Source organism: Globicephala melas, chromosome 13 (genome assembly GCF_963455315.2).
Source record: "Globicephala melas chromosome 13, mGloMel1.2, whole genome shotgun sequence".
Lineage (NCBI taxonomy): Eukaryota > Metazoa > Chordata > Mammalia > Artiodactyla > Delphinidae > Globicephala > Globicephala melas.
Genome location: NC_083326.1, coordinates 13,413,805 through 13,425,376, shown reverse-complemented (window position 1 = coordinate 13,425,376; position 11,572 = coordinate 13,413,805). Strand labels below are relative to the sequence as shown.

Below are 11,572 nucleotides of genomic sequence, written 5' to 3'. Positions count from 1 at the left end.
CTATATATGTGTCTGTTTTGTAAAACTGTTCCCCAAACAGTACTAACTCTTTTTATGCGTGCTGTACTCTGATATTTTAAAATCTGTTTCACTTTATTTTAATGTTGGTTGTGAACCAATTAAATTAATTTTGCTGAGTAGAGACCCACGATTTGAAACACAACCTTAAAGCCTGTATACCCTTAAAAAAAGAAAGTTTGCAGCTACATTACAGTTGTAAATTCTCACCCAAGCATTTAATCAATAATGAATGGTTTTGTTGTTATTTGCATGATAATTTGAACTTTGGGATCATTATTCAGGCATATTTCCATGTTAGTAAGTCAGGTTCTGTTAAAAGCGTTGTAACCGGGGCTTCCCTGGTGGCGCAGTGGTTGAGAGTCCGCCTGCCGATGCAAGGGACACAGGTTCGTGCCCCGGTCTGGGAGGATCCCACATGCCGCGGAGCGGCTGGGCCCGTGAGCCATGGGCGCTGAGCCTGCGTGTCCGGAGCCTGTGCTCCGCAACGGGAGAGGCCACGACACTGAGAGGCCCGCGTACCGCAAAAAAAAAAAAAAAAAAAAAGCGTTGTAACCGAATGCAGGCAGAATTCAACCAAAAACTGGGTATGAGCCATGTTTCACTCTGGTTTCCCTTTCTTTTAAACCAGGTAGTTCCAATTTGCCAGCAGAATGAATACAGAAAGAGACTCAGAAACGACATTTGAGGAGGATTCTCAGCCTAATGACGAAGTGGTCCCTTACAGTGATGATGAAACAGAAGATGAACTTGAAGACCAGGGGCCTGCGGTGGAACCAGAGCAGAATCGAGTTAACAGAGAAGCAGAGGAAAACCGGGAGCCATTCAAAAAAGGTAACACGCCGGGACCTGGCAATGAGGTACTTGTCCGTCCTCACAAGGGCAGTGGCAACAGGTGCAAAGGACAGATGGTCCAGGAGGCATCTTCCTTCTCTTAGCTTCAGATGAAACTTGAAGCGCTTGGAAAAGTACACATTGTCCTCGGTGTGGTAGGGCTGGTGGACCGTAGCTGACAAGTTCTGCAGAGAAAATAGAAGGTCTTGCTTCGTGCCTATACATTTAGAAGGAAGCTGAGTGTGGAAGAATTTGCTTGTTACCACACCCAAGAACCTTGGAGTCACCATACCTTTGGTTCAGTCATTTGTGAATATAAAAGGGTTTTGACTCTCCAGGTTAAAAAAAAAAAATTATGGGTCTCCGCTCGCCACGAGTAGCCTGTGATGCAGCAGACTGTGCTCCCTGCCTAGAATCAGGGCAGCTTCAAGGCAGGGTCTAGACCACGGATTGGCAAACGTTTTCTGTCAGGCGCCAGGTAGTAAATATTTCAGGCTTCGTGAGTCATACAGTCTCTGTCAAAACTACTCAGCGTTACTGATGTTTCTTGAAAATGGCCATAGACAGTCTGTCATTTAGGGTAACAACGTAGCTGACTTGCATGATTTTGCCTTTTCCCTTGTGGCTTTTCTGTTTCATTCCCTGCTGGTTCTCCCACCCTGGCAAACACGGGTGTTCTTTTTTTCCTTTGCTCCATGAGGAAGCTGATCCTTTTCTCTTTAGACCCCAGATCTGCTTCAGATTTCAGGTTGAAAATGTTTTCCTCCACGGTCCCTTGCATTCCAGCTAAATAACTTCAGTTTCCCATTCACAGAAATCTCCAGGAAATTGTTCTATTTCTGACTCTCTACATACACCTCTCCCCAGCCTCAGTCAGAATAACCTCTGGTTTTATCTGGTTTCCCCAGAGCCTCTGTCATTGCTGATCTGCCCTTCCAGGCCTGCCAGAAGCCTGCTTTCCTCATGTCACTCCCTGCCCGTCTCTCCCTCCAGGATTCTGCTGCCTGTTAAGCTGGTTTTTTTTTCCCCCAACAGGTTTCACCTGTAGAAAAAGTGACAAAGCACGAAATCCTACTTATGTAATGATTCTTCCTGCTCTCTGGTCAGATGGTGCCTGTCTTCTGCTCTTCTGTGTGGGGATGTGCATGTACCACAAGGGCCCCCTGCCACCGCAGGCTTCAAAACCTGGGAAGGCCACTGTCTCAAGTCTATTGTTTTCCCATCCTCAGCTTTCCATATCAAACATTTAGAATTATCAGATCTTACTGTGGATTTCTGGCTGTAATTTTCAGCTATTGAGTATAAGTGCTTTCTGCCTTGACGCAGAAGGCGCTACAGTCACGATAGTGGAGCTACCGTGCAATGGAATCACTGCCAATCTGAACAGGAATGTGGCGTCTGTCATAACATGTCCAGACTGGATATCGTTCAGGCTGAAGTAGCCTGACGAGTTAGCACGGGGAGTTCTAGCTGATCGCCGAAATAGTAATAATGTGTTTCTTCCTCATTCTTTCTCCCACCGTGGTTCTGAGTTTCATATCTGTACCACGTGTGGGTACCTGATGAGCTGACACTGCAGTTCTCTAGGGGTGAACTTTGCTGTTGGTGCTTGCAGCCATGTTATCAGATGTGTGGTCCGGGACAAGGCCAAGGGATGGGGTTGGGTGCCTTCGGAAATGTCAGAGGGGCACGTAGTGGGCGGGAACTCTCACCTCTGTTTTTTTCCACCTCTGCCTTCACATGCTGCTGCCCTGGGCACTTTCTGATCGTTCAGTTCACAGGTCATGTTTCTTGTAGATTTCTACCCCCAGAGCACAGGCATTGAGGGAGCTCGGACTTCTTCAGAGTCTTTTCCAGTGGTGGTTTATATTTCTAGGGGAATTTGGTGGTTTTCAAAAACCCTTGTCAAGTGACTTTGCCTGTGACTTTAAAAAACATTACTATCGGTTTCCCTGGTGGCGCAGCGGTTGGGAGTCCGCCTGCCGATGCAGGGGACACGGGTTCGTGCCCCGGTCTGGGAAGATCCCACGTGCCGCGGAGCGGCTGGGCCCGTGAGCCATGGCCGCTGAGCCTGCGCGTCCGGAGCCTGTGCTCCGCAACGGGAGAGGCCACGACAGTGAAAGGCCCGCGTACCAGAAAAAAAAAAAATTATTATAATTATTATTAACTTCTTTTTGGCCTTGCTGCGCGGTTTGCGGAATCTTAGTTCCCCGGCCAGGAATTGAACCCAGGTCCCAGCAGTGAAAGTGCCGAGTCCTAACCCCTGGATTGCCCGGGAATTCCAAAAACATATTATTGTTCTAACACCTCTGTGTGCCCTTTCCAAACACAGAGGGGGCATTTATTAAGTGCTAGACCTCTTTACTTCCGTTCCCTTGTCTGCCCTGTGTCCCTTATGGCCGCTCTGCTTCCTCTCCCCCCCTACCCCTTCCTCCCTTCTTTCTCTGCATCCGTCTTCCCCTCTTTTAATTTTTCTCCCATATTTTAACTTGGGCATTTTCCCAGTGAAGGTAAGTGTCACTCTGACTTTCCTTTTTAACTATAATCTGTCCGTCTTGACATTTTACGTGAAGGACAGTTTTCTTCAAAGAATTCACTTCTTTAGAGCACTGGAGCGTGAGTCACTCTGCGAAGTACCATCCAGTTGAGTGACACTGGGGACCCAGGCCTATTACAGCAGAGCAATGTCTAAAAATGTGTGAACCATGTTCATTTTTTTAGCCGTATCTTTTTTTTTTTTGGTGGGGGTGGTGGGCTGCATTGAGTCTTCGTTACAGTGCACGGGCTTCTCATTGCGGTGGCTTCTTTTGTTGCGGAGCATGGGCTGTAGGCGCCTGGGCTTCAGTAGTTGCGGCGCACGGGCTTAGTTGCTCCACGGCATGTGGTATCTTCCCAGACCAGGGCTCGAACCCGCGTCTTCTACATTGGCAAGCCGATTCTTAACCACTGCACCACCAGGGAAGTCCTTTAACCATACCTTAGTGCAGAAAATTGGTTTTCTTTCTTTTTTTTTAAAGATGCTTTAACCCCACTGAGCTTTAATAAGCCAGTGTTTTGAGAGACCATTGCAAGTGCTTTTCAGTGGAAGGACGTTTCTTGTGTGCTGTGAGAATCGAGAACGGGTGTAAGCCTGCTGTTAGAATGTGCTGTGAAGGAAGAAAGAAGCCCACAGATTTTACTAACGTCCCTTTACCCTTGGTTTCCTTTGAGCAACTGGTGACAAAAACGAGTGGGGATGTTTCCATCTGATGGAATGAACATTCTCATTTCCTGAACACACAAGAACGGTATATCCCAGAATGTGTTCTGAGAAACAGTAGTTCTGCCAGACATTCCCAGACACAAAGGTTCTGTGGTCCCTGAGACCAGAAACTCAGAATTCTTTATCCTTTAATTGGAGTTTAAGGTTGTCCATTAGCAGAAAATGATGCAGGAAAGTTTAGACTTTAAAGAAGCCAGTTTAATTTTATTTAGCCACAGGTTCCTAAAACTCCTTGACTCTAGAATTCCTTGACTCTAGGTGCTTTTCTGGTTTGTTTGCGTAGCTTACCCCTCCACCATCCTGGTGTCCCCAGGTCAACTCCCTGGGTAATTCTGTGCCAGTCGGCAACCAGCTTAGAGACGAAGTCCTTGGGAATCAATAAGTGATCTGCGTTAGTGCACCCTGGCTCGCTCTTGTGAGCCTGCGGATGGAATGAGAAAGCTGTGTCCTACCTTGTTGGCAGCGTTGCTCTGTCAGTTAACTCTCCCCTCTTTCCGCGCTGGCTGGCTTACAAATACACTCACCGCTTGTCCTACAGCAAACTCTTACCCGGATCCTGCTTTCTGCCTCTGGCTGCTGTCCTGTCTCCTGTTCTCATGCCTAAGCTTCTGAAAACCCATTTCTCTACCATCACATCCACCCGTTACCCCGGTCCTTCCCCTCTGTGGGTTGCCCCACCTCCCTGTGGGACACATTGTCTTAAAGATCACCAAGAACCCCAGTGCCAAGTCCAGTGAGCTTTTTGTCAACCATTCTCTTCCTACCTCTGTTTGCTCTGAAGCGCTTGACCTTTTTGAAAGTCTCTCCTTCAGTATACGCTGGCCTCCCTGGCAGGTGATGACACATTCTCGTCTCAGTACTCCTCCTGTTTCTCCTTCCTCTGGCTACTCTTCCTTCCACCCTTAAAATGTTCCCATTCCAGGTCATCCTTTGTTCTCTGTCTACAGGCCTGCCTTTGGCAAGCGAATCCCCTTTACTCCACTTCATGTACCGCATCTCCGTACATGACCCCGAGAGGCAGTGTGCGCGGTGGTGAAGAGGGAGGATGCTGGGCACGGGCTGTGTGGATTTCAGCCTTGGCGTCACCACTTTCTGGCTGTGTAACCTTGAGGAAAGGACTTCCTCTCTCTCTACCTCAGTGTCCCCATCTGTAAAATGGACATGATATGAGTACCTACTTCATTGGGTGGTTGTGAGGATTAAGTCAGAAAACAAATGTAAAGGAATGAGAACAGTTTCAGGCATGCAGTAAATACTCTATAAATATTAGCTGTTATCACCCCCACCCGTCATCTCCTCTCTCATCTTTCCATCGTCAGATCTTCTTGACCCTTCCACTTCCTTCTGGGATATTCAGATTCCCCTGGACCACCCCCCAGGCTGAAGCTGCTGAGTCACTCATTTTAATGGATCCTTCCGTCCCCACATCTACGCAGAGTGAATGGGTGGATGGATGGAGAGGAGAGATGGATGGGCTGAAGAACAGTTAATTTCCCAGCAGTGAGTTTGCCCACGTATTTAAGGAGAGTTCTGGTGATTCAGTGTCATCCCTGCCTCTGCCATCTTATAAACCTTTCCTGTTAGTACAAGCTTCTCCAGCCTTCTCTTTTTTTTGCAAATCTGTGGGCAGTTATGCTGACCCCACCCTCAGGCTTTTCTAGGCTCCAGTGGGTTCTCAGATAAAACCTTAGACTGGGTCTCCGATAGTTCAGCACACCTGCGGGGGGGCGGGGGCAAGGCATAAGAGTCTTCATACAGAGAAGACAGCTGTAGTTATGGAAAAGTCCACCCACGCACACACAGAGCGACAGGAACAAAGCTAAAGTTTGCAAAAAATGTCTCGCTCATGCAGTGACTTGGTCTTTTAATGGATTGACCTATGGTTCAGTTCCAAGAGCTGTGACAAAAGAATCTGCCCTGGATGGGGGTCAGGGAAAGCTTCCTTGTGGAAAGGCATGCCCATGCTGTCAAGTGACAGATGAAGAAGAGTTAATTAGGGGCGGGGAGAGGAAGGACCCTCCCGAATAGGGGACCACATCCAGAGGCTCTGTGGCAGGAGGGAGGGTGGCGTGCCTGTGGCACGGGGAGGAGCTGGACTGCAGCCTGGGGGAACGAAGATGTTCTGAGCAGAGGATTAGTAATCTCACTCCCGTCCATTTCAGCACCCATCACACTGTAACTTAGAAACGACTGGTTTCTATTTTATGCTGATTGTACATTACCCATCTTCCAGCTAAAGCTGTAAGTGCTCCAAGGACCCAAGGTCCAATCTGTCTTATTCTGAGCTGGTGTCAGGGCAGCAGGCGTGGGGGGCATTTGTCATAGAGGCTTGGTGGGTGTTGGTGACTGACAGCATCGGAGGCTTCAACAGAGATATGAATAGGGAACCAGGTGAGCGCTTCAGAGGCCTTCCCTGGTCAAGGAAGGCTTCCTGGAGGTGAGGACCCCTGCGCTGAGTCCTGAATAAGTGTGAGAGGCAAATTGGTCCCCGTGGTCTCAGGGGCAGGGCCTACCAGGCCGACGCAGCATGAAGGAAAGCCCCAAGGGGCTGAGAGTTCAGGGAACTTCGAGTGATTCTTGGAGCTCAGTGATGGAGTGGGGCAGTGGCCGTGCTGAAGAGTTTGGCCCCTTTCCTGAGGGCCTCAGGGAGCCATGCCAGCAGTTTAGGCTGAAAGGAACACAGCTGAGAGTGCAGCAGCGGTCTCCTCCCATCACAGCTGCTCCGTAGCTATGTTTCCTCCTCTCAGTCCGATCTCCATGGTGGCAAAAGACGGCACTGCACTGGGATCTGATTCCATCTCCTTTCCTTGGCGGCTCAGGCCCGTGTGATTGGGCCCCATCTTCCTCTCCCGGCCGAGCTGGCTGGCTGGCTGCCTGCAACTTGCAGGCTTATTCACACATCCCATTCACCCTGTTCTACGCTCAGTCCCTGGTTCAAGCAAGTCTTTGCCTCCTCCACGACTTTCCATCCACTCTTCCCCACGACCAGAGCAGCCCCCTTCTCTGTGGCCATCTCCTTCTCACCCTTCAGGGCTTGATATAGGCATCACTTCCTTAAAGAAGCCTTCTCTGACCCCCAGCCTGGAGCAGACCCCTGTTGTCTGGTCTCAGAGCCCCTTGCACTTTCCTTCATACCCTGCGGGCATTAATGATTATGTCCTTGGATGACTGTGTGAAGTAGGGATGAAGCTTCCCCAGTAGACGGTTGGCTTCATGAGAATTGAGGCCGTATCTGTTCCATCAGAGCACGTAATAGACACTCAATAAATATACACTGGGTACATACATTTGTTTAGAAATCCTACATTGGCAGCAGTGGGGAGAAGGGAGTAGATAATAATCTAAGTGAGGATCAAAACCAAGATGGCCAGGATGCAGAGAAGGGAACAGATCATGACATATGTTAGGGATTTGACATTCACAAATCCCATTAGATGGGAGGGTCAAGGGCAAAGGATGCCTGAGGAATAATTTCTGGCTTAGCTGCCCACCACCCCGCCCTACACCCAGTGGATATTCCAGTTATCTATTGCTACATAAAACACAATCTCAACTTACTGGCATAAAATGACCATTTCACAATGTTCACAGATTCTCTGAGTCAGGAATTCAGATAGGACACAGCAGAGATGACTTGTTTCTGCTCTAAGATATCTGGGCCCTCAGCTATGGAGATAAACAGCTGAGGTGACTGGGGCCTGGAATCATCTGGAAGCTTCTTTACTTCTATGTCTGGCATCTGAGCTGGTAACTCAAAGGCTCAACTGGGTCTTTCAGTGGGAGCACCTCCACGTGGCTGGGCTTCTCCCAGCATAACGCTGGGCTGCCATGGGAGCATTCTAGAGGGACCATCTGGAGAACCAGTGTCCCAAGACATCAGAGTAGAAGCTGGTCACAGAATTCATGCAGCATCCCTTGTGCTACCTGCTCTTGGTTACAGAAGAGTCACTAAGGCCAGCCTTGATTCAAGGGAAAGGAAATTAGACACCTCTTCTTGATGGAGGGGTAACAAGGTCACGTTGCAGGATTGGAGATACTGTTGCAGCTGCCTTTAGAAGGTGCCTTCTGCCTCAGTGAATAACAGAGCTGTTTGTGGGGATAAGTAGTGGTGGGGGGAGCCCCTTGTAGGTCAAGGAGAGGGTGGTGGTTTTGAACTTGACCAGTTTGGGATATTTGTAGGAATTCCACTTGTGTTGCTGGGTAGCTGGCAGCTTAGAAATATAGGATGAAGTAAGAAATGACCAAGAATGGTGCAGCATCGTCCCTGGGAACCGTTAGAATTTTAAATTCCTAAGCGTGCGGTAATAGCGCTGAACTTTAGTTCCCAGACTGGGTATTCTCAGGGAGAGGTGAGTTCAGTTTTAGGAGAGGAGCCCCTCCATAAGCACACAGGCACCCCCCGCCCCCGACCCTGGGCTCCTGGAGTACACATTTGCCCAGTTTGCATACCGTCTGTGCTTGTGAAGTTAGCAAAGACATGCGACTGATGTCCAGGAGAACTGAATAATTCTGATTCTACAGCTTTGGAATTGGAGATGATTCAGACAGAGGCTTTAGTGTCATTTATCTTTTTGTTTTTTGTTGAAAGCCAAATAATACTGTGAGGAAGATTGTACAGGCGATGCTAAACCACTTGCAGGACCACTTCTAGGCACCTCTGAAGCACATGCCTGCAAGCAGCTGGCAGGCTAGGCACGCACCTCTCTCTCTCCTTGAGAGCCCACCCGCAAAGACCTGTCTTCTTGACGGGGTTGGGTGGCTCTCTGTGCTTGAAAATATAAAACTGCATTTGTTTAAAAAATCTTCTCCAACTCAGAATTTCATTGATCAAAATCCTGTTCAGGGGCGAAATGATCATTGGTCAACAGTATTTAAGGTGGAATGTTTAATCGTTAAGGCTTAAAGATATCACCACAAGAGCATCAGAACACAGAGAGGAAGTTCTCTCTTAGAGCATACATTCGGACCAGATGTGGCATCAACAAAACAAGGGCAGCTAGATCGCTGGTGCAAGTGATATCTTCAGATAAAAGTACAGAATTAAGGGCGTTCATCTTTAGAGCGTCCATGAATTTTTATCTGGAATCAAAAAACAGATTAAGCTAGTCCATTAAAATACGGAAATCCTAGGGAATCCAGGAAACATGCTGAGGAGCTCTGTTTTCCACTTAATTTGATGCATTTGGAATTTTTGACCCACACCCCATGTGGAGATTCTACCTTGGCTGCTTATTTTCTTTCTCTAATCAGCCATAAACTTCCTTCCACTACAGCAGCCTTAAGAACACCGCAGGAATTGGTGGCTTGTAAACGAAAGGCTGTGTGGGGTGTTCCTGGCTGAGTGATTTGTAATGACTGAGCGGGTGTTGAGACTGCGTTGTCTCACTTCATAGAACTTGCTTTGAGCAATGTCATTGATGACTGAACCTCAAGTGAGAAGCTCTTTTGCTCATGGACACCCAACTCAGCTGTTGCTTTCCTGGTGCCACTTTGGAACCTGAGTCTCTAAAGCAGGTGTTTAATGATAGAAGTCACCTTAGGAGGACACTAACTAGGGTTTTTTAAAACATATATATAAATTTATTTATTATTTTTGGCTGCGTTGGGTCTTCGTTGCTACGCATGGGCTTTCTCTAGTTGTGGCGAGTGGGGGCTCCTCTTTGTTGCGGTGCGCGGGCTTCTCATTGCAGTGGCTTCTCTTGTTGCGGAGCACGGGCTCTAGGCACGCGGGCTTCAGTAGTTGTGGCACGTGGGCTCAGTAGTTGTGGCTCGCGGGCTCTAGAGCACAGGCTCAGTAACTGTGGCACACGGGCTTAGTTGCTCCGCGTCATGTGGGATCTTCCCGGACCAGGGATTGAACCCGCGTCCCCTGCATTGGCAGGCGGATTCTTAACCACTGTGCTACCAGGGAAGTCCCTAACTCTAGGGGGTTTTAATCCTGCTGATGCATTAGAATCACATGGGGAGCTTTTAAAACTCCATAGGTGCCTGGACTCAGCTCCTGGAGGCGCTGATACAGTAGGTCTGGAGTGAGGCAAGGGGAGAATTCCACCAGGTTCAACCTCACATTACAGAATAGTCCATCTAATCCACTAGTGCACCTGCTCTTCAAGCAAGGTCTACCAGTTGGCCTCACGAGGGTTCTGATTAAATGTAGAACCTTGGGCTCTTCCCAGATCAGCCAATCAGAATCTATTAACAAAGACCCCAGGTGATTAGTAGGCACATTCAAGTTTGGAAAGCACCATGAGAATAAAGATTTCAATGAGGAGAGGGGCATTTATTTTAAAATCTAAAGTCCTACCTTGCTCATACCCTGCAGTGTATTGCTTCAGTGACAAGGTGTGCTGTAAGGAGGGTTTGTCACCCTCAGATGGATGTGATGGAGGCAGGAGAAAGGCTGGGAAATGCTGCTCTTGAACAGTGGATAGCAGCCTTGCCTGCAGATTAGGGTCACCTGAGACCTTTGCTGGGTTCACCCCAGTCTAATGCAAAAATCCCTGGGGGTGGAGCCCTGAGCATCTGGATAAAAGCCCGGATTCCAGTAGAATCAAGAGCAGCTCATCCCATTTCAAGGTGCATAGGAATTCATTGGGGATCTTGTGAAAATGCCCTTCTGGTGCCAGGTCTGGAGCATGACCTGAAATTGTGCATTTCTAACTGGATGTCAGGTGATACACCTGGTCCACACCTTGAGTAGCAAGTGTGAACAAGAGTGAAGTTGTGTGTTTTTTCTTTTCTTTCCACAAGCAAACAGCAGCATTTGGCCTTTTGCTTTGCCTTCAGTCTATCAGTTTTTGAGTTTCTTTTTTTCTTTTACTTGGTGGTGGGAATGGGGAGCAACAGAGCTGAATGCTACAAACACCACACAGTCAAGCAGATAAACTCGATAAAATCTCGACTCTAGCCTCTTACCTGCCCATACTTCGTGCCTTTCCCATTTTCTCAAAAGCTTTTCAAACTGTCACCGCTCTCCGGAGGGTGCTTCGGAAGTCAAGAAACTCAAAGCTGTTCAAACCCTCGCTTATCCTTCTCTGCCCCTCACCTTGAAGCCATCCCGCCTGCTCTATGCTCCCCTACCATCAGCCATCCCCTCTCTTCCTGTTTCCTAACGCCCTCTCTCCTGGCCCCTTCAGTCTCCCCCTCCTAAAAAACACCTCCTGATGAGCCCAACTCCCCTTTAGTCTCTCATCCAGAAGAAATGTATTTCAGTCAGGTCACCAGTGTGGTTTTGTGATCACCAAATCATTGGGCATCTATGCCCTTTCTTACCGGGCAGCTCGCCACTTGCCCCTCCTGTTCTGCCTCCATACTCCCTTCCTGTGTAATCCATTCACTCTCATGATTTCAACTAACGTCTGAGTGTTGAGGACCTTCAAATCTGTGTCTTTGACCTGAACCTCAGCCTGGAGTTCCAGCTTGGTTTCTACAGCTCCTGGATGGACGTTTCCACCCTTG

General features: G+C 48.4%; 1 protein-coding gene across 2 annotated transcripts in view; it reads left to right on the top strand.

Annotated features, from left to right (window-relative positions):
* Nucleotides 1-671: 671 nt before the first annotated feature.
* The window catches only part of ATP8B1 (ATPase phospholipid transporting 8B1), a 62,123-nt gene continuing 51,222 nt past the window's right edge, over nucleotides 672-11,572 (top strand). The window contains exon 1 of one of the 2 annotated variants that reach the window (XM_030868028.3): nucleotides 672-852. In XM_030868028.3, the coding sequence (XP_030723888.2) occupies nucleotides 672-852 (181 nt within the window). The remainder of the gene's footprint in view (nucleotides 853-11,572) is intronic. The other variant, XM_070046988.1, reaches the window with a different exon arrangement.